At 40.5% G+C, this 22054-nt stretch overlaps 1 protein-coding gene across 1 annotated transcript in view; it reads left to right on the forward strand.

The window, feature by feature from the left end:
* LOC145768970 (mitogen-activated protein kinase kinase kinase 4-like) overlaps positions 1-22054 on the forward strand; it is a 202857-nt gene that overhangs the window by 123066 nt on the left and 57737 nt on the right. The window contains exons 14-19 of the mRNA XM_082580572.1: positions 2401-2489; positions 9663-9844; positions 10156-10302; positions 11212-11307; positions 11620-11735; positions 18340-18434. Of these exons, the coding sequence (XP_082436698.1) occupies positions 2401-2489; positions 9663-9844; positions 10156-10302; positions 11212-11307; positions 11620-11735; positions 18340-18434 (725 nt within the window). The remainder of the gene's footprint in view (positions 1-2400; positions 2490-9662; positions 9845-10155; positions 10303-11211; positions 11308-11619; positions 11736-18339; positions 18435-22054) is intronic.

Below are 22054 nucleotides of genomic sequence, written 5' to 3' on the forward strand. Positions count from 1 at the left end.
CTTTCATATGAGTATGATTTCTTCTTTTTTTGGCTCTATCCTTTTTGTTCAAGTTGACGAAATGTTTCGACCAGTATGCTCCGAAACAACAAATCAGTTAATGAAATTTCTTTTTCATACAACAAACAAAAGCCCATGCGAATCATGCAGCTGAAGCTATCTAATGCAACATTGAAGCATAAAATATTAAAAAATAACATTGAAGCGTTGAATTTTTTTTGATTAGTGGGGATTTTTAGAAAGTTTTTTTGCTTGACTAAGCGTTCAATATTAGGTCGAACAAACGTTGTGGCAACTCTCAACTGCACACTAAGATTTTCATCTGTCAGCCTCGACCTGTAACGACCTGTAGCAAAGGAAAGGTGCACCAGTGAAGGCATAAAACAGCTTTGAGATGTCTTTTGTCTTTAATGCATGAGCGATTGTCAATTGTTTTGCGGGCCACACAAAATTCTTTGACGGGCCGCAGGTTCGTCACCTCTAATCTAGAAAGACAGCGCCGGCCTTCTGTTTTGCCTCAAAGCAATCCTCGATGTCTTGGGTTAAGAGTGTGACCTGATCTACAGTGGATTTTCCGTACCGAAACCCAGTTTGCTCTTTTGGAAGGAGCGGGTCGATGATTGGGTTGACGCGAGCATAGATCAGTCTTTCGAGGATCTCGAAAGGAACACAGAGGAAGGATATGGGACGATAACTCCTTCTGGTGGCTTGTGAGGCTTGAGGATCGCAACTACTAAAGCTCTTCTCCAGATCTTTGGGATTATTAGGTGGTGCAGGCAGGAAGAGAGGAATCTACGTAACCAGGACTTTAGGGCATGGCCAGCATGGAGCACAAGCTCAGAGCAGATCTTATCCGGCCCTGGAGACTTGTGTGGTTTCACTAGGGCGATGATGAGGGAAGGCCGGTGTTGGGACCGCGGGAACTTCTCAAGCACACGTCTGTCTGGAAGAGAGCTGGTTTGTAGAGGCCCAGTCAGACAGCAATTCTCCATCGCTGCTTGTGTTGCTGTAGCCCCAGTCCATGTGCTGGCAGTTGAAATCGCCAGCGTAGAGACTGGGGGAGGGTAACGTTGGGAGGGATGATGGCAACATTCGCGAGGGTGGGGGCTTGTACAGTAGATGTTGACAATATTGTAGTCTGAGATGCAAATGCACACCCACTCAATCTCAGCATCAGTTGGAGATTGGTCTACAAAGGTCCATTTCAGGCTCTCATGCACAAACGTGGCAATGCCGTGCTGCCTGCTTAAGGTAGACCCGGCTAGCGTGTAATTGGGAATAGCTAGCCTATCTGCAGAGGTGCAGTGGGTCTCGTGGAGGAGGATGACGAGTGCCCGGTTGGTATGGGCAAGCTGCTCCACTACTTTGATCTTGCTTGTTGTGTAGCCTTCTATGTTGAGCTGCAGAATGGTGGGGCGTCTGAACTTGTACATTGCCCCTTGCAGCCGTGCCGTCCGGGTGGAGGCTCTTGGTTGACAAGTTTCGTTTGGCATCTGCTTGGGTGCAGATGTTACTCACAGGATGGGGCACGAGGAGCAACTTGTCGTAAATCCCAGTATTGATAATGCAGTAATTTCCCGATCTAATGGGTCGCGACCCACCGGTTGGAAAGCACTGTCTTAAGCCATTACCGTTTTACCACCTTTTCCTTTTGTTGGTTTTGTTACTGTATTTTATTTCCACAATATCGTTTTTTCTGCATTGCGACAAAGAAAAATAAATTGAATTGAAATTTAGCGAAAAATAATAAGCGAATTAAAATTTATATTTGAACGTTTGAATTAAAATATTTCCTCACATAAAATTAAGATGTGTCGTGCGTCACAGTCTTTATCCAAACTTTTCAAATTTGTAAGCATGCACATTGCACAGTACTACACTGCAAAAATTTACGTTTTAATGGGGAAGCTATAATTTGTTGTGATTAACCTCCATTATAAGCTAATCCTTTGAATAAACAGATGCAGCTGTAAGTTTTTAGAAATTTCAGAAAAAGGCAGACTTTATTTAATTCGTGAATAAAAAAATAACAGTAATCTCCCAATAACTAACTCAATAATTTCAATAAATAACTAATCTCAATAAATAACAACAACCTTTTTATTTGATTAACCTCTATTATAAGCTAATTTCTTTGAATGAACAGATGCAGCTGTGAGATTTTAGAAATCTCCAAATTTGGATTTCTCCAAATAGTAGCAGACCGGTAGACAATAGGTCATTTAAAAATGAGCCATATAGCAAAATAGAAAATATGTTAAAACCCCAATTGTCTTGCACATTCGTTGCGTCATCCCACGCATCGGATATACAATACAGTTCTAGTGTACTCTGCGTGGCTTAAATCTGGTATTGATTTACCACGTTCAGTTTCAACTCAAATACTTCATCCTTGTGCAGATTGCCTATCGCCCATTGAATCCGACTTCAAGCGTTGCAACTCCACAAGACATTTTTCGTCGAAATGTGAGACCCCTACCTCACCACAGGTTGCTGCACTCAATGTTTACCTTGTTATGACTCAATGCGCCCGCAATTAATTTGCTGCTATATGCAATAGATTGAGGATCCGCTTTTAAAAGCATGATTGTTGCTTACTTCACAATGTAGATACTAACAACCTGTTTTAGCCTGATGCTGCGAGGTCACTGGTAATAGCGGTTCGCACTAGCTTTCGGACCACAATTTCCTTGTCATTTGCAATGACGAATAATAGTAATGTTATGGTTTTGTTTATTGTCACTGTGAGTGTGCAGTGTGCAACTGCTCATGTCTATAAGCTATTTCATCCCACACAAGCCTTAATTTGATAGTCTATAATAGAAATAGAGTCTGGTATAATTCGTGTAGGAGTATCTGAGTAACAGTTTCCATAATTTGGGCTACAAAGCGAATACTAATGCAAAATCTCAACATTTGACCAAGTAGTCAGGTTCGTTATGTAATTTCGTTCAAAATTTTTGGAGATTAGCAAACCTATACATTTTCGGAAAGCTTAGACCAAGAGGAATCCGAAAACGTTGATTACATTTGCAGAGATGTCCCCATGGCCGCCATTTTGATTTTTCAAAGTGGCTGCCGCAAAATATATATTTTGATATATCTCGGCTCCGAATAAACTTAGAAACTTTATCAAACATGCTAATTCTATGTTTTAAGCTGGGTTTTTTTTTTCGCTGATACTTTTCGGTCATTTGTCCGAAATGACTTAAAAAAATTTGGTCATTTTTTATTTATTTCGGTCATTTTTTCTGAGGAAAATATTTCCTTTCAAGTAGTTGATACAAACCAAAATTTGCACTTCCGGACTAGCCACAACATAGGCGCCAACTTTTTATGCTGTATTGATACATAAAACAATAGATGAACTAGCGATCGGCAGCAGGACAACATTTTTTGAATGCAAACCGCAACAGCTTCGCGATAAATGATCACTAGAACGAGTAGGATACTACAATTTCACACCAGACAAAATCTGTAATTTTTACATTGATTTAACGTCTGCAAACGTTGAATCAATGTAAAAATGACTGATTTTGCTGCCTGCGACATAGCAAAAATCTACCATTTTGTGTCGATTCAATGTCATAGATGTTGAATGCACTCAAAAACAACATAATTTGCTACGTAGACGGAGCGTGCGTTTAGCTTTATGCGCTTGCAAACAGACTCGATGTTGCTTTCGAAAGTCGAAACCTCTGCAGTGAATTGTCGCGGCAGTGAACCGCTCGCTGTGAAAATGAACTTGAAGTCTTGGCACGACGTAAACACCAACCAACGCAACAAGGGCTGGTACAAACCGCATTGCGCACATGCGGAATAATCAACGCAACAACGGACTCGCGCAAACTGCATGGCGCACACACGACCATTGCCATAGAAACCTGATCAAAGGCGGGAATATGCGCATCTTTTGTTTCATCTGCAACACGAAACAGGTCAGTCATAAAGTTGAAAGCAGGTCAGTCATAAGTTGCGATATTGTAGTGAAAAGGGAGCTATAATCAAACGTCTCTCCGTAACTATTTTTCAAGAGTTGTTTACGGATGTCAGCAACTTCTAAATTTATTCAAGGTGACGTGCTGTTGAATTGATGTAAACGTGAATGATTTTACTTTCAACAGGTACATTTTCAAGCGTATAATCAAGTTAGTATTTGCATTCCATTTTCAAGACATTGTCATTCCATTTACAGTATACCTTTTACTTTTTAGTAAACCTTTTCGTCTCTTGTTTCATGGTAATAAATCTAATTCGTTGCTAAACTTTATGTTGTGCTTAGCTTAAAGAGTCGCAGTCCGTCAACCGCTAGTTTACGCAGACGCATGGCATGTGTTTGCTTAACCGAAGTGGTCGAGTTTTATTATAATAATTAACGGTAGGTCGAACGTAGCGATAACTCCGAGTGTGGCAATAAAAGCAATCCTAGTGTGACGACATAATTATGTCATCCCTAGAGTTTACGTTGCTGCTGATGAAACACGCTTTCGCCCCCACGGCCAAAAAAATAGTTAGGCGCCTATGAGCTACAACATTAAGTTTCGCTGAGAAACGTTGTCGTGTTTTATCTGAGAAAACTTTCTTCAACGTTCATCAGCAAAACTCAACCTTGCAACACCCGAATTGACTATATATTTTTCGGACATTTTGACCGAATTGACTATATTTTTTTCAGACATTTTGCTAAAAAATTGGTCAATGACCGATAAATGACCGAAAAAAACCCCCCAGGTTTTAAGGGTCAAGAAATCTACTAGATACCAAACGTTAACCACTTTGCAATTATCCGCCATATTGGTTTTCAAAATTGCCGCCGAAGTTATATTTCGTTACATTACTACTTATATTATATATACAGTGTTACGTCGTATTTGTCCGCCTACAAAAAAGTATTTGTCCGTAATTAAGTATAAAGAATGAAAATAATGAAATAAAAAAGTATTTATTCGTATTTGTGTCGCCTACTGGAAAGGTACCACACATGGAACAATCACTGCGGTGTATCAGAAAGCAAATGTTCCAGGAGAACTAGTCGCACCAAAGCTCGAACTTACTGCAGCTAAGAACTTATCAATCCTTCCATATCATGTGCGCATTAAGCCATGTGCCAAGCCCAAACCAGAACTTGACAACAGAGCGCGGAGGTTTGAGGCCAACACAACAGGTGTTGCTCAGTCATATGAACTGACCCAGTTAGGGTGGGTTACAGCATCTACTTTGTCCAGAGCAAGAGAAAATTATGAGCAGAGCAAGATCCCCGGATGGGCAGGATACAAGTCACTCATCTCATCTTGCCAACCACTCACTCACGTTGGTGCACTGCCCCAGCTACCTGAAGTTGCTCACGAGTGGCGTACTATGCTAACTGTGATTCTACAAGTGTCCCAGCTGAAGACGTTAGTCGTTGGTCAGGGGTACCCAACTGTGATAACCTTCGACATTGCAATCTACGAAAAGGCAGTGCAGTTGCTAGACGCACCGGTCGACCTGAAAAGAGAAATTGTTTCCAGATTGGGTGAGCTGCATGCTGTGATGGCTGCACTAAGAGCTCTCGGAACTTCCATAGAGAACTCTGGGATTGATGATGCCTGGATAGAAGCCGATGTGTATGGATCTGCGACCACAAGAAAAATTCTTAAGTGTGCAGCGCACTACAAGAGAACTCTTCGTGCACACATCCACACTTACATAGCTTTGTATGAACTGGCCTCAGTTTTTTACAGAGAAGCCACATCTGAAGATTATCTGCTCAAGATCAGCAGATAAGGTTCAGGAGGCATGTACAATTGTACATCGTCATCTGATAACAGAAACAGTAGTCCTAAATCCATCTCGACTGCTCATGACCATCTGGAACGAATCCTCATAGATGAAGATGTGATGCAGCAATCGAAAGCATGGGAAACGGAAAAGTCCTCTAATGCGATGTTCAAGTCAGTGATGTACGATGTTCACCGTGTGGAAACGATCTTATTCTTTGTCGAGGCATCCCGGAATGCAGATCCCAATCTACATTTGCAAGCTGGTGAGGAACTGAATAGTGAATAAGTCCTAGATCGGAAAAAGTACAAGCGTCTTTGGTCACCGTATATTGCAGATATGCATAACCTGAAGATCAACCACCCAGAGACTTGATGGGAACTTCAAAAAGACAATGTGTCTGTTACCAAGGGTGAGATCCCATTTGTGTCCATTGGTGCAGATCGTGCATGCGAGCAGTTCAGCAAGATGATGAAAGTCCGCTCTAGACTAATTGGCATTTCTGACAACAATCGGCCACCCCCACTAGTGGGGAACAAACCGACGATGGATTATGATGATGATGATGATGATGACAACACGAATGCCCGGCAACAGTTTTTCCTGGCTGCACCAAAGATGTCGCGCCTCTCAGATAAGCGCAATAAGCAGTTTGGAGACACTTCTTCCAAAAAAAATTCCCCCTGAAGTACAACCAGCCATTGTCAGGAAAGAGCACGAAGCTGTTGACAAGATAAAAGCTACACGGAAATCCATTCGCAGTTGAAGGTGATGAGTTGTATAACTTCATCACGCACGCATGTGTTCCATAAGAAAATGCCAAACAGATCCAGACCGTCGATGAGCAGGGACAACAGCTCTACAAAGAGGATGTTGCAGAACGCATTAATGGTGATGTCAGCTTATAGGCACCAGTTAAGAAGCAGAACAATCCCATGCACATGTCAAGAAACAAGAAGTAAACAGTCAAGGTTCATGACCAGTCGGTCGATCTGTAAGAAACAAAAGAGCTCTACGGACGCTTCATGGTCCTATCCAGATCAAGCCGGGACATTGACCAGAAGAAGGCTATTGGTAACTATGAGTTCACCCTCACACCGAGAGCACTATTTGCTCCAGATGGGTTAGTTCTACCATGCACTGATAAATCAAACCTCATCCATTGCCTGCAGCATCTGGTTGCAACTGATGGAACAGAGCATGATGTGCATGAACCAGCATCGGGTGGACAGAGAGTTGACACTGCTAATACAGAACTGTTACCATCGGGATCGCACATGAGTCAGAAAATTGCCTTTGTCAATAGCATGGTGGTCGTCCAGAAGATGACAAAGAATACGGGGCCATCACGACAGTCAAAGATCTTAGCCAACACTTCAATGACAAGCTCATGACGTTGACAGCAGAGTTTGACGAGATTATTCTGGTGTTCGACACGTACAAGTCTGACTCTTTGAAACAGAAAACTAGAGCAAGACGACGAAGAGACAAAGATCCCGTCTAATACCATATCATGGATGACACCAGAATCAAGCACATTCCACTGAGTAGGTTCCTGTCCCGACCAAACGAAAGCAGATTTGACACAGTATCTTGCTGAAGAAGTAATCGGATACAACTAGCATTCTCCAAAGCTGGTGATAACTTCAGCGTCAGGCCACACCAGAAGCAATCGGAATATCACGTTGGAAGTGAACAATCACGAAGAAGCTGACACCTTGATGATCTGCCTCGCAGCATCAGCATCACAGCGGAGTCCTGGTGCGCAGTTAGTCTTCTTCAATCTGGACACAGACGTTCTTGTCCTTAATGTTGCAAAAAACGACCAACTCTGCAAACACTCGTCTATTTCCATGCTATCAGGTACACTGGTGATCTCGCCAATATGGAGAGCTCTAGGACAAGAGAAGGCGAAAGCAGAACCCGTATTCCATGCTTTCAGTAGCCTACTTGAAGGTAGGAATGGAAACAATCAGTGCACTAATGCAATTACCTGAGGACAGCACACTATCTCAGACTGTGAAAGAAACGCTGGCCAGGTTTGAATGCACGATGTAGCCTACTGCCCGAAGGGTGTCCACATAAACAACATTCCAGAATTGAAATAGCACCTGTTTTGCAAGAACTTGGCGGAGAATCAAAACTTGCCTCCAACAATTGGTGCATTAGAGGAGCACGTTGAACGCGTGCGAGTTCAGAGTCATGTCTGGTGCCAAGCCACTGTCATGTGGCAACAGCTCCTTGATCCACTTCGGCATGGCTACCATCAGCATGAAAGTGGGATTTCACCTATCACCACAAAGATTCTACCTGCACCACAAGCCACTATTCAGCTTGACCGATGCCAATGCAAAACCAGCTGGTCAACCCAGAGATGTTCACGTCGAAGGAACAACTTGACCTGCAACGACTTGTGCCTGTGTGGGACAGACTGCGAAAATTACGTTGATTGCAATGCTGGAAATAAGACTCAGGACAGCTGTTGGAAAACTGAATTGTTTTTTGTTTGTCCAAAATATGACAGTGGTGTGCAAGCTTGCTTCTAATGAATTTCTTAGTCAACATAACTTAGCACTAGCATGTTATTGTTGAGTGAAGTTTATATTTCAACTAGTAAGTATTAATGTAACGAAATATAATTTCTGGGCCATTTTGAAAAGCAATATGGCGGATAATTGCAAAGTGGTTAACGCTAAGTATCTAGGTATACTTCTAATTGATTTCTTGACCCTTAAAACATAGCATTAGCATGTTTGATAAAGTTTCTAAGTTTATTAGGAGCTGAGATATATCAAAATATATATTTTGCGGCGGCCATTTTGAAAATTCAAAATGGCGGCCATGCGGACATCTCTGCAAATGTAATCAACGTTTTTCGGATTCCTCATGATCTAAGCTTTCCGAAAATGTATAGGTTTGCTAATCTCCAAAAATTTTGAACAAAACTCTTTTTTTGACATAGTGAACCTGACTAAAGTGTAAACAACCAAAATTGCAAAAAAATCAGTTTTTTTTTTAAATAACTTTATTTCTATTACAGTTACATCAAATATGTCTCTTACAACAGATAGAAACTTGGTGTTTGCCATTCTTTTAAGATGAATATCATCTCCCTAACACGTGTGGTTCAAAACTTATAGCAATTTTTAGGATTTAACCCCCCTCGACCCCAAATAGGGGGGGTAGCCGGCTGAGTTTTGGGTGCAACCAATTAAAAAATGTTTGGGATCTGTTTTTATGTGCGTAGCCAGCTTTTTAAACACTCTCTTTGAAAATCAAAAAAAAAGCTTCACTCCACCCTAGTAAATAATGAAAGGTGTCTTGCAAAACGTTGTTTTGGCACAGAGGGTCTTATTAAATTTTGCCACCCATTCATGCATTGCCTCTGACGTCATTGTTTAGGAGCGGCGAGCGCGCTGGTTATTGCTTCTTTCAGACTGCCTAGTTATTGCCTCTGCGGTTGGAGGATAGGAGAGGGAATATAGCCTCTCTTACCCCTTCTAGACCACATGACATGCTACTGACCACGCAGCACTTTTTTCGGTAAAATAGTATATTTTCTTTGCGGTGTTGTTGCGCAATTATTTTTCAAAAAAGACTTTACTTGAATCAACCCCATGTAACCAACCGGAGTGATTTTTGCATTCAGCAACATTAGCTCACGGTGTCATTTTTTATTGTGAGTTTGTGACCATCCTTATGTTACATAATTTAGTCAATACGTTCACGGTTAATATATCCAGCCATCGATTAGCAGCAGTTGTAATCCGATGGTATGCAATGTCCTTTCAGATTGTACGCCAAAAAACTATTACAATTTTTTACAAATTACAATAGGAAAAAAATTGGCAGGCTAGTCTTTTCGACATCATGCCTCCTGACTTATGGGTTGTTCTCACCAGGCTGGTGTGTTGTGGTTCCACCGACAAAGGTCCGAGAGTCCGCACCTTGCCCGACATCACTCTGTGTCGTACACACACCTAGACAGCGAGCGCACCCTGGTGCATACATCCAAGTCCTCCCCCGCTCTTCTGGACACCGCTGCTTCAGAATCCCATAGAAGATACTTGTTTGAATTGTGTCGGTATGTCTGCTTTGGATTTGAAGATTGTAGCTTTTATTAGGCGATCGACATTTGCAGCCACGGATGGTTTCCGCTGGCACGTTCTCGACTTGACCTACCTCATCATAATTTACCCGTCTTCATTTTATATGTTGAAACTAACTTTGACTTAGCCCTCCGACTCTTGTAACGTTATTCGATACAAACGAACCTTTTGATATTCGATACCCTTGATACGAACCTTTTGGAGATCAATGGTTGGGAAGGGATTTTGCGCGCAATCAGCATTGCCAGATATTGATACCACGTCAAATCCACTAACTTTTCTACAGAGCTGTCCGCGATTTGTTCGAGGAAGTTCGCGAACGTTCGATTCGAGCTGGCAACTTCACCAAGACATTGAGGAAGGATTTGGAGTCCGCCATCGAGTACAACTTTACTGAGGATGTGCTGTGGGAGAAGAAAACTGCTAAAAAGATGTAAGAATGGGTATCGTTTACAAAGATTGTCTTTCATATTCCTGTAACATTTTTTGTCATTAACCTGTCCGGGACTAAGTCAATACATCAATACAAAGTATACAGATGAGACGCTTATTGGTTGTTGGGACAGTTGGGATTGCATCTCTAATTCTGTTGGTAATATTGATAATTCTGATGGTCCATCCTGATAGCTCAGTACATTAGGGCGTGACTTCGTGAACGAAGAAGCTTCAAGATCAAGCAGCGCTGGTTTGACTCTAGGGGTATGCGCTTGAGCAACGCATGTTAAGGACTGCTCTCCATTCAGTGGCATATAATAGATGGAATAATTTCCCGGCAATAACACTTTAACAATCGGAAACTTCACTCTGTCACTCTCTGTGACCGGACCTGTGTCAGTGGTTTAAAGCCTCTACAACAGTGGTTTAAAGCCTCTACAACAGTCGTTTTCAACCTTTTTGGTGGAACGGAACCCAATGAAACATTCCAAAAGCTCGAGGAACCCCTGTTCAATAATTTAATTGCCTTATGCAAAAAACATCGTTTGATTATCCTTAGGGTTCTGCAGAACCCTGGTTGAAAAGCACTGCTCTACAAGTATGCGAAATTGTCAGGATTATGCTCACAAAGAACCTTTCCCAGTGCGAGGATAAATATCTAATCAATCAATAATTACCAACGATTTTGATTAAGCGTTTCTTAATACTTTAATGATTTCTACTTTTGATTGATAGAATGCCATGAAAAGGAACCCAGACATTGATTTCATCGAATCTTTAGATGCTGCAGCAACACTACTAACGTATTGTTGATGAGGTCGCTCATATCACCCAGGAATATTGTTGAAGTAAAACAACCTATTTGTACTAGTACTATCCTTTCTAAAAAATAATCTATTGCTTTCAGCAACTGTCGTCAATGCGGGATTCTACACAAGATTCAAACGAATGGATTCGTGAAGGTAGACATAGTGTCAACCGCACGGAAGTCGCCCCTGCAAGGGTGAGCACATCTTGTTTAAAAAATACCTTAAAGGTAAAATAAGAATGTAATTTCATCACGAAAAGAAACAATTAAGTTACGTGTGCTTTTATTTTATGCAAAAAAAATTTCCGGGTTTTAGAAATAGTCTTCCGTTAATGAGGTCACTAGCATCTTTCTTTAGTCGCATATTTTTATTCATTAAGACCTAAATCAGGTGAAAAATTAGGAATGCCTTACAAGAAAAGAGTGGTTACTATACAAATGTGGGTGTTTTTTCCCCATGGCAATCGCCATGCTTAACTCGATTGATGAATCTGCTTTGCTGTGCAGCTTTCACCCGCTAGAGCATATGCTCTTTGTCACTGACGACTTATACAATTCGGAGGAGACTCTGGTCAAAGATGGTTCCGACAGAGTGTGCAAGCATCACATTATAAGGAGAATAGGTTGGTTGCCCATAACACTTTACGAAGGTGCTGCCATTCTGTAATGCGAGATATTGCTTTTTGTGATTGTAGCGTACAGAAGCTTTCTCAATGTCCGTTTATTTCGATTTATGTGCCCCCTCACTTCCAAGCAGCGAATTTGCAAAATTGCAAGTGGATAAAAACAGTAGGAGAAAATTTGAGTAAAAAATTCTCTATTTCTCTTTGAAACACTTCTTTTCACGTTCTCGTTTTCAGTGGCAAAACGAAATCACTTCTTTTCAGCTTCTCTCAGGGAAGGTCAATATTAGTGTTGCCAGTTTAAATTAAATTTTGTTTGATAATTTAGAAACTACTTTGCAAATTTTGAGAAAATGTAATGTGAAAGTACTCTCTACCTCGTTAGTGCAGGCGTCGAAATTCACGGCGGACATGTCCGCCGTCACAGCATGAGATGTCCGCGGGAAGTACCATCTAGATCGGTCATATTTGTCCGCCGAGAAATAAAACAGGAACTAGTGATACAAATCGTCATTACATAGCACAAACAATTGTTGTGAGAATATAATTTCCCGCGCATTCTAGCGCGCATCTAGAAAATGTGAATACTGTATCCCTTAGATTCCATTCAAGTAGAAAAAATTTCGATTTTTACGTTGCTGTAACGATTGATGACATTGAATCAGCGTAACAAAGATGAATTCTTCGCTCAGAATCGATGAGAGCACGCGCAACTTAGTTCAAGTCTTACGTCACAATGTCTGGCTTTAATCTCCGAGTAATATTAATAAGACAAGGTTGGTAACAAAATTAGATTATACGAGTAGGCTATTACAGCAAGATGAAGCAAAATTTGTTAACTACGGTCTCCGCAAAATACGCTTATGCGGACGACCTGGCAATTCTCCACTCCACAAAGTCGTGGGAAAATATAGAAGACACCTTGAGCCAGGACATGAAAACTCTCTTAGCCTATCTCCAGAACTGGTGACTGAAACTCAGCGAAACCAAAACTGTGGCAGCAGCTTTCCACCTCCATAATCGGGAAGCTGATCGTGAGCTACACGTCCAGGACAACGGAAAATCTCTGTCCCGAACCAAGATATCTTGGGGTAACACTGGACAGATAGCTCATATACCGCCACCATTTGGTGTCACTGCGCAAGAAACTCACATCCCGTGCTGCGCTACACAAGCGCTTGGCAAGCTCTAGCTAGGGGGCGAGGGCTGACACTTTGCGTATAGCAGCTTTAGCCCTTGTCTACTCTTCATCAGAGTACTGTGCACCTGTGTGGTGCCGCAGTGCTCACTGCCATAACATCAACACTGCCATAAACAGTGTTGATGTTACACAGTGAACGGATGCCTGCATCCCACACCATTGGACAATCTCCCCATTCTCGCTGGCATCCAACCCGCTGAGCTTGGTCGTGAAGAAGTCACTCGGTCGACGGGCACAGGAGCCTAACCACCTTCTCCACCACAAGATCTCTGCTCTCCCAAACGAGCACCCCCGTCGATTGAAATCAAAACACCCATTCGTGCCAGCCGCTCAACTTCTTATCAACGAAGCTGATGTACAGGACATCTCTGCGGCTGCTTGGGCGGGCCATAAATGGAGTTATGAATAGAAGTCTAGTACCACCAGACTCCATTCGTTCATCCCCGACGCCGACACATGCCCCATCGGCCTAACACTACCACGACAGGTATGGGTGCGCCTCAACCGTCTCTGTACGGGCGTCGGGCTTTTCCGCTCAACCATGCACCAATGGGGAATGGCCTCTTCCTCCTTCTGTGAATGTGGTGCCGAGGAACAGACCGCGCACCACATCATCAATGACTGTTCCATCTTCAAGCCACCTAACGGAGTGGAAGGTCTGCGTGTCATGGATAATGAAACCAAAGACTGGCTGCTCTCTAGCAGCCTTCCAGTGTAGTCTGGGAACATCGTGAATATGGGGCGGTAAAAGGATAGACCCTCGGCCCCAGAGGCTCACACGACGACGACGATATTACCACTTTTAGAGAATAAAAATTTAATTGTTGTGACAACTACGTATTGAAGGACGTGAAAACGTAACAAACGCAGTGTTAGGACGTGATTACGACGCAAACCAATAGTATCCAGGGGTCCCACTCGGCATAAAATCATAAAAAATCATAAAGTTTTGCTTGATTTGGAAAAAATCATAAAATAGCATAAAATATAGACACAATCATAAAAAATCATAAAATTTAGTTGTAATGGAGAACTGAGCATGTAAAAATCAAAAAAATTAATATAGTGTAATGTGTAACAATTCCAACCATGATAACAGCATAATTATTTGTGTAACGATTGTGTTGAATGCATTGATTTAGGATAACATGTGGTTGCGTAATCAAGTCCAGTGTTGCCTGTGGAGCTGGAATGAGAAAAGGAGCGTAACTAGATACTTTCAGTGCATGTTTTAAACGTCATTAGCAGGCCTTAAAACTCGTGTTTTTTTCCGGCAGCCATCGTGGCCTACCGAGAGCTCCTTCTCGGCGGCCAAATCTGCGTGCTTGGAGGCCAAAATACAATAACGATAGCACAAGTAAATAGCATTAAACTTGCAACAATGTTAAAATGATCACTTAGCGTTGTTGAAGTTTGGGCGACGTCCTGCAATAGAATCGTTGTACCACGCATTAAATGCTTCATCGGGATTGTAATCCGGTATTGCAGGACCATCAAACGACCCTAAATTGTTTTAACTGCTCGCAGCTCAGTAAATTGTTTCAACTGCATACCGCCTTTCATAAAACCTGACCATTTATTCCGTTATGATGTCACCATTGAGGGTGTGAAGTCACTAACCCACAGTGTTCTCAGCTATGAAGACACGTGTTTTACCCGGATGTCAACTAACCTAGTTCTCCTTTTTAACAACGATTCAATATCCGACAACATTGAATCGATATAAAAACGACAATATTGCCAGCCGATGTAAATTAGCACTTCGGATTAACACTTCGTTAAAAAAAACATCGGGAATTGCAAACAAGACTTACAACGCTAGTGATCGCAGCTGGATATATTCAATACAACAGTAGTGACTATGATGCGCTGACCTAATTCTGCGTCACTATTTGATACTACATATTTTCGACATTTAATCCACGATCATTCTATTGCGAAATTAAATAATTGGCTAGAAGAGACCGGCGGCCAAACTTGGCCGACGGAGGAGGTAGCACAGGCGGTCATTCAAGCACTAGTTAGAGGCCATGGCCGCGATGGCCGCCGGCTGCTTTAAGGCTTGCATTAGACATAGACAAGTAGACGCTGACAAGATTTCAAGACATTGCAGTTATTGTGGGAGAATGGTGAAAGGATAATTTGACAGCAATGTTTTGGGAAAAAGCGTAGGGCTAGGCAAGGAAACTATTGAGGCCATTTGCAAGCAATGTGTTACTCAGACGAAATTCATGGCGGAAATTCATGGCCTTAAACCTTGAGTGGGACCTCTGACATTACTTCCTGTAGTTTTTGCCTTAGCAAAAAACTTCAAGTCAAAAATTGCATCTACCCAAAGATACAAAAGGATTTAAGAAGCATTAAAGGATCCTTTGATTGAAGCTTATATTTCATTTGTATCATTTGCTTCTGGTGACTTTGAACGGTTTTTGGTCCTATTCCAATATGAAGAGCCACTGATTCACATTTTTTACTCAGCAATGTGCTATCTGATCACAGCTTTGCTTAGTAAATTTATCAAAAAAAAAAAAACGTATCATCCACAGAGTCAGAAAATCTTGTGCTTGATGTCACAAACAAAGAACTTCAGAAGCCCTTGAACTTGATTGATGCTGGAACATGAGCAAAAATTTACTCAGTGATATTGCAGTCCTTACTGAAGCCGACAAGAAAAAATTTAAATCAGACTGTCTAAACTTTTTTGTGGTTGCTACAAGTTACCTTTTACATCATTTGCCATTGCATTCATCTGTTCTTAAGCAGGCACAATTTTTGCACCCAGAAAAAAGAAATGATGTTGGAACTACAACTTCTACTGTCAATCCATTGGACAGTTTCCAATTGCATTAAAAAGTGTCGTGCAAGTGCTTTTGCAATTGATGTATCTGTTTCAAGAGAAGAACTTTATGATAAGGCAAGACTGCAGTGGTTGCGGTATCAATCTAAGGATATTCTAGATGAGTTTTACAAAAAGACTGATCTTGAAAGTAACAAATACAGTATACACCAATTCCCAATCTTCTTACTGGACTCAAGCACAAATCAAATATGGTTTAACAGTAACACTCCTACCAAAAGTGTCTTCCTACAAGAGAATTGACTATTATTAGACAAAAATTGGAGGCCTGTTTGATGATGCTGGGATAAAAAATATCCGCAACTATTTAGTCTGGCAAAATGTTTTCTAACATTAAGTCACGGTAATGCCAGTCCTGAAAGAGGTTTCTCCATTAATACACATTTGATTGATTCACATAGAAGTTCTCTTAAAGGAATCACAATTGTTTCACTGAGGATGGTGAAAGATGAACTAAATCGGTATGATGATGAGGTAAACTTTCCCATTAAGGGAACGTTCAAATATTACGTAACGCTTTTTTTCCGAATTTTTGACCCCCCCCTCCCCCATGTAACGCCAACGTAACGCTTTTTTCAATCCCCCCCTCCCCCATGTAACGCTTTTTCACTACGAATTCAGCACAAAAAACTACCATTCCGTACTCGAAAGCGTTACGTAACGTTTTGCTTGAACCCCCTCCCCCCGATGTGACGCTAACGTAACGCTTTGCATAAACCCCCCCCTCCCCCTCGAAGGCGTTACGTAATATTTGAACGTTCCCTAACCGTTTGAGTAATGTTACTAGAAAGTTGGTTTACATGAAAGTTGCCATCTGATCACGGCTTTGCTTAGTAAATTCATCAAAAAAAAAAAAAAGAACATATCATCCACAGAGTCAGAACATCTTTTGGTTGATGTCACAAACAAAGAACTTCAGAAGTCGTTGAACTTGATTGATGCTGGAACATGAGCAAAAGTTTTACTCAGTGATGTTGCGGTCCTCAGTGAAGTTGACAAGAAGAAATTTAAATCAGTCTGTCTAAACTTTTTTGTGGTTGCTACAAGTTACCTTTTACATCATTTGAGTAATGTTACTAAAAAGTTGGTTTATATGAGCCATGCAAGAAAGATCAAGCCACAACAAATACTGATTAACAGGTCTGTTCCAAAGGAATTATGATAAATTGGATTTCCGCAGAACCTAGAAGTACTGGTTATTCCCAATGTCTTTGCAAGTCTGTTGTTGCGTTGATTTGATTTTTAAAGTGCAGCTTGCTCTGAACTGAGCTGAACAATTTAACCACATTTAAATAATGTAAAGTATAACAAGCTTACAGTAGGCTATATTATGTTTTCTACTTCCACTCAAAAGCTGTACCGTAGCCTATGTTTGCTTTTACGTAATGACTTGCATTGATTGTTTTTCCGTAATCGCTTCTTATCCTTAAACTGTGAAAATAAATACTTTAAAAAAATTAAATGTAACAAAACATCGAGCTCTGATGTAAAATCATAAAAAAATCATAAAATTTTGATGAAAAATCATAAAAAAATCATAAAATAACCAAAAAAATTCATAAAAAATCATAAAATTTTTGACTTTTTTGGCATAAAATCATAAAAAAAATAGGAACATCTTGAGTGGGACCCCTGAGTATCCTAGCAACTTGACTCCACACAATTTTAATTAGACCCGTTTCATTTTTTAAAACTTAACTTACCACTACAAAAGTAGTAAAACTGCTCAGTACCAGACATTGCTTATACAAAAAATGAAAACACTTCTATTTCACAATCTGAACGATTAGTTTTGAGTTGTTTTTTGTTAATGCGTTCAAATGCAACAAGGAAGTGACAAGCTGTTTGAGTTTTACTTTCAAAATTTTACAATCGTTTCAGCATTATTACTTTGTTGCTCGATTTATGAATAAAGCAATAGAGATGTTTAAAGCCCTGTTTACCCAGACAGCAAACCAGTCTTTTTTTACATTGATTTAACGTCTGGAACATCTGGAGACGTTGAATCAATGTGACAAAATGACTGATTTGCTATCTGGGTAAATTGCTAAACTTGATTTTGACATCGTTTCAACATCGCGACACGTTGCAACGACATGAAATAATAGTTGCAAAAGAGACTTTAAAGGCAAGCTAAGTGTAAGCATACAAGAAGAAAGCGAGAAGAGGAAACATCGCGTCAACATCGTTGAAACATTATAAAACAAAGCGAGATATTATATACAAGAGAAAGCGAGAGAAAAAATTTGCTCTTGAGAATTATTCTTTCGGTCAAATTCTCTCGATTTTGTGTCGATCCACCTGTAATTTGTTCCCAGCCAACCCGATGTATACTACGTTGGTTTTACATTTTTTAGTGAGTTTATGGAATTCACACATGCATGTATGAGATCAAGGACTTTGGTTCTGGTCTCGAATCGGAACTTTCACACTTTTACAGTAGCAGGGACTGCTTCACTGTGATAAAACGAGTACGAGTCACTGCCAGGGTAAAATTTTATAATAATTCTTCTACTACTGATTTGGATACTTGTTTTGTTGTTTAGTGTCCTGCTTCACTTCGTCTTTGTCTGAGATTGCTAGAGCAACCAGCAACGGAATATTCATCATTGTCAAGAGGAACTCACAATCTATGAACACGGTGAGCTGTTGGAATCTTTCATTGCTCAGTAGTGGGATGTTTAAAACTTACAACTTATCATTTTGATTAGACAATTAGACATGTTAGTCGTTTTTTTTTAAACATTTAATTTGTGCAAACGGTCTGTTTAAAATTTAAAGGGGCAGACAGCTCCATTTTCAAATGCAAATTGAGAGTTAAAATACATAAAGGGGATATTCAAAAACATGTTGCACTTGTTTTTATGAAAAAATACTCATTTGTTCTCACGCAATCTTAAAACAAAGTTTTGGTTTTGTAATTCGAACACACACCGCACGAACTGTTGTCGAAATAAAATTTTTCTCGGGTGACGTCATGCGAGTACTGCTGGACAAATATTTTGCTTGTTTTAGGTGTGGCATGCGTTTGCAGCAGTGGATAAGATTATTCCAAGTTACAATTGAAGTTCAGATTTAGTTTATTGTAGCCTTGGTGCTAGCTTACATCATTTTACAGACTACACTAAACTTTTTATTGGACGTTTAACTTAAACATTTTGGGCTAGACCTTGCAGTGTTTGCATAGTTTTGATGGTATTTAACAGCAGGAGGTTTAGGCAGTCAAGGGTTGCAGAGATTTGCATTTATTTTTTACTTCATGATTAGTCAGTGCTGTGTGCACGATAGGAAACAGCAGGAAACAAACAAATGCCATTATTTTCCTTCAGTGCCACAGTACTGTACCGTATAGTTTAGATAGTATTTAACAACAAGAGGTTCAGACAGTCAAGGGTTGCAGAGATTTGCATTTATTTTTTACTTTATGATTAGTCAGTGCTGTGTGCACGATAGGCCTACCTACCAGTCTCAGTATTTACTCATGTACGGTATGTCAATTTGTGATTGTGTATTGGCTAGACAAGTACAGTAGGCCTATTCCAATATGCATTCTTCCCCGGTGCTGTGTGAGTAGACTAAGCTAAACCTGTAACAATTCGGTACTCATCATGCCAAATCGGTGTGTTGTATATGGCTGTTCATCTGGCGGTTCTTCTACTGATAAAATTTCTTTGTTCCATTTTCCAAAAAATCTTATCATAAAAAAGAAATGGAACAAGTTTGTAAACACCACAAGAGTGTGGCCAGGATCAAGAAAGTCCAGCACAATATGTCGACTCCATTTCAAGGAAACGGACTTTCAAAATCTTATTCAATTTGACATGGGTCATGCCACATATCTCAAATTAAACCGTAATGCATGCCCTTCAATCAATTTTTCCAAGTAAAAACATTTCAACAACTTTGCAACGGTTGGATTCAAAGTCCAGTGGAGAGACAACTCCACAACAAAATTGCACTTTATCCATGCGACCGGCTGCTAGGAAGCGTCAAATTGTTGAGGTAATGTTAAGCTAACAATTATATTACTACATGTTTGTTATAAAGTACCGTACATAAATAGTGAAGTAGCATCCTTGAGAAATTGTTTTCTATACACTTTACAATATGTATGCTGCCTGCTGGTTCAGTGATTCCCAGCTACATGCAGCTTTAAAACGTCCCATGTATAATTCACCAAGTGCATTAACAAAAAAAAAGTCCTTCACATACATTGTTGTTTTCTTTTTCAGTTACTGGCTAGCACGAGTGTTGACAATGAAGAAGCTGAACACACTGAATTGCAGGAAGATGCAATGTTTAGTGCATAAATGTGGGTTGTATTTGTTACTGTTTTTGTGCTGTTTATAATGTGCTATTGTGCGTTCTTCCGTTTCTAGTTGTCTCGGTATTCTAATGTGTCATGCCAAACAGAAATGGTTACTTGTGATGCTGCAACACAATATGACGTGTTAGATTTCCGTGTTTGTTCATCAAAAGGATGCCAAGCTGCCTTGAAGCCAAGGAGTGGGGCGAAAGGTAAGAAATTTTAACTCTATAAAATCATCATCAACAGTATCATAGCCGATGCGACCTTTGATGAACTAGCTGCTCAGTTCGTAAGTTTTTTCAATGTTCCCTTTGTCGCGCAGTGTCCCAAAGTGTTCTTGGTTGGCTGATTGATGTATTGAAATCAGATATAAATGTTGTTCGTTGTCTGCCACGAGCATGTTTCCCGATAAGGTGACCGTTTAGACAGAGATTTTCGAAATCTTCTTTTCTGATAATGTGACCGAGAAATTTGAGTTGCCTTTGAGTTATGTTGCTCAATAGTTCCTTATCTTGATGTACTCGGTTTAAAATATATACTGTATAACATATTATGAAATAACAGTAGTCAGTATTGTACATTTTAATGGCTTTCCAATGGTATGGTACTGGTATGGTATGGTATAATGGTATGGTACTTTCCAATCCAATGGTAATGGTATGGTTGGCTTTCCAATTCTGCAAACCTGGTTCGACTCCCGGCTAAGCTGGTTGTTGAAAACACCGCTCACCTCTACCCAGGGTGTAATAAATTGGGTGGGCGTAGTTGCTGAAGTAAAGGCGGCCGAGAGAAAGGAACTGGCCACCCTACTCTCCTTAGTGCCGAAGGCTTAGTACAATGAGAACCTTATCTTCTCATACCCAACACTTGAATCAAGTATGGGACCACCTTTACCTTTTACATTTTAATAGCTTTGGAAAGACAAGTGATGCCAAATAATACTGTAAAAGTTGCTTTGCTTGATATAAAATATGTTTATTGCAGCAACTCAGGCGAATGCCGTGGTATCAACGCAATCTGTAGGTGTGACCTGCAACTTACAAGAAAGAAAACGAAGTCCACCAGATTACCTTACTTCCACTCCCAAAAAAGCAAGAATGGCTTTGCAAGACATATCTTTTGAAGACAATGAAATGCACGATCCAAATTTCTCAATTAATACATTTTCGGAGGTGTCTACCAATGAACGTAATGAAAAGCTGGGGTAAGTTTGTAAACAATGATACAGTTATCTGTTATAGATATTTTATGAATGCTTCCTGATGTATGGAAACACACACATACTGTAAGCGAAAGGGCTCAATCTTTTCTTTAAAATAATGTCATTGATAAGAAGTTTTTGTGTAGTTTGAGTTGTATTGCTTGCTGTCACCAATACATTGGTGTTGCTGTAAAATAATCTGAAACATTTTACTTGCACTGTTTAGATCTTCCAGTTCCTCGTCAAACACTTCTCCAATTGACAAGAAGAAGTACATTGCATTTGCTACGCAGCTGATGCAATTGTTCAAGATTTGTCCAGTCTGCCAAACGGCGACAAATGCAACTTTTGCCGGTTGTGGGACATGCATATCCATAACAGAAGTTTCCTCTATGCCTGAGTGCAACTATTCCAGAGTCTGGTCAAGTCAGCCAATGATGGGACAGATCCCAGCAGGAAATTTACTGCTTGTGGGTTCCATATTTGCTAACGGTTTATCGTACGTCAAGACACTGAGGATGCTTGACCACCTGAATGTTCAGAGCATTTCAAGAACTACCTTCAATAAGCTGTCTAAAAAACATGTCCAACCAGCTATTTATCGCATGTGGCAAGAAGAGCAGAATACTGTACTTCAACAATTGGAAGGTGATGGGGGTGACCTCATGTTAGCGGGAGATGGAAGGGTAGATTCTCCTGGACATTGTGGGAAGTACGGCACATACACAATCATGGACACAAGATTGAATAA

This window comes from Aplidium turbinatum, chromosome 4, assembly GCF_918807975.1.
Source record: "Aplidium turbinatum chromosome 4, kaAplTurb1.1, whole genome shotgun sequence".
Classification (NCBI taxonomy): domain Eukaryota; kingdom Metazoa; phylum Chordata; class Ascidiacea; order Aplousobranchia; family Polyclinidae; genus Aplidium; species Aplidium turbinatum.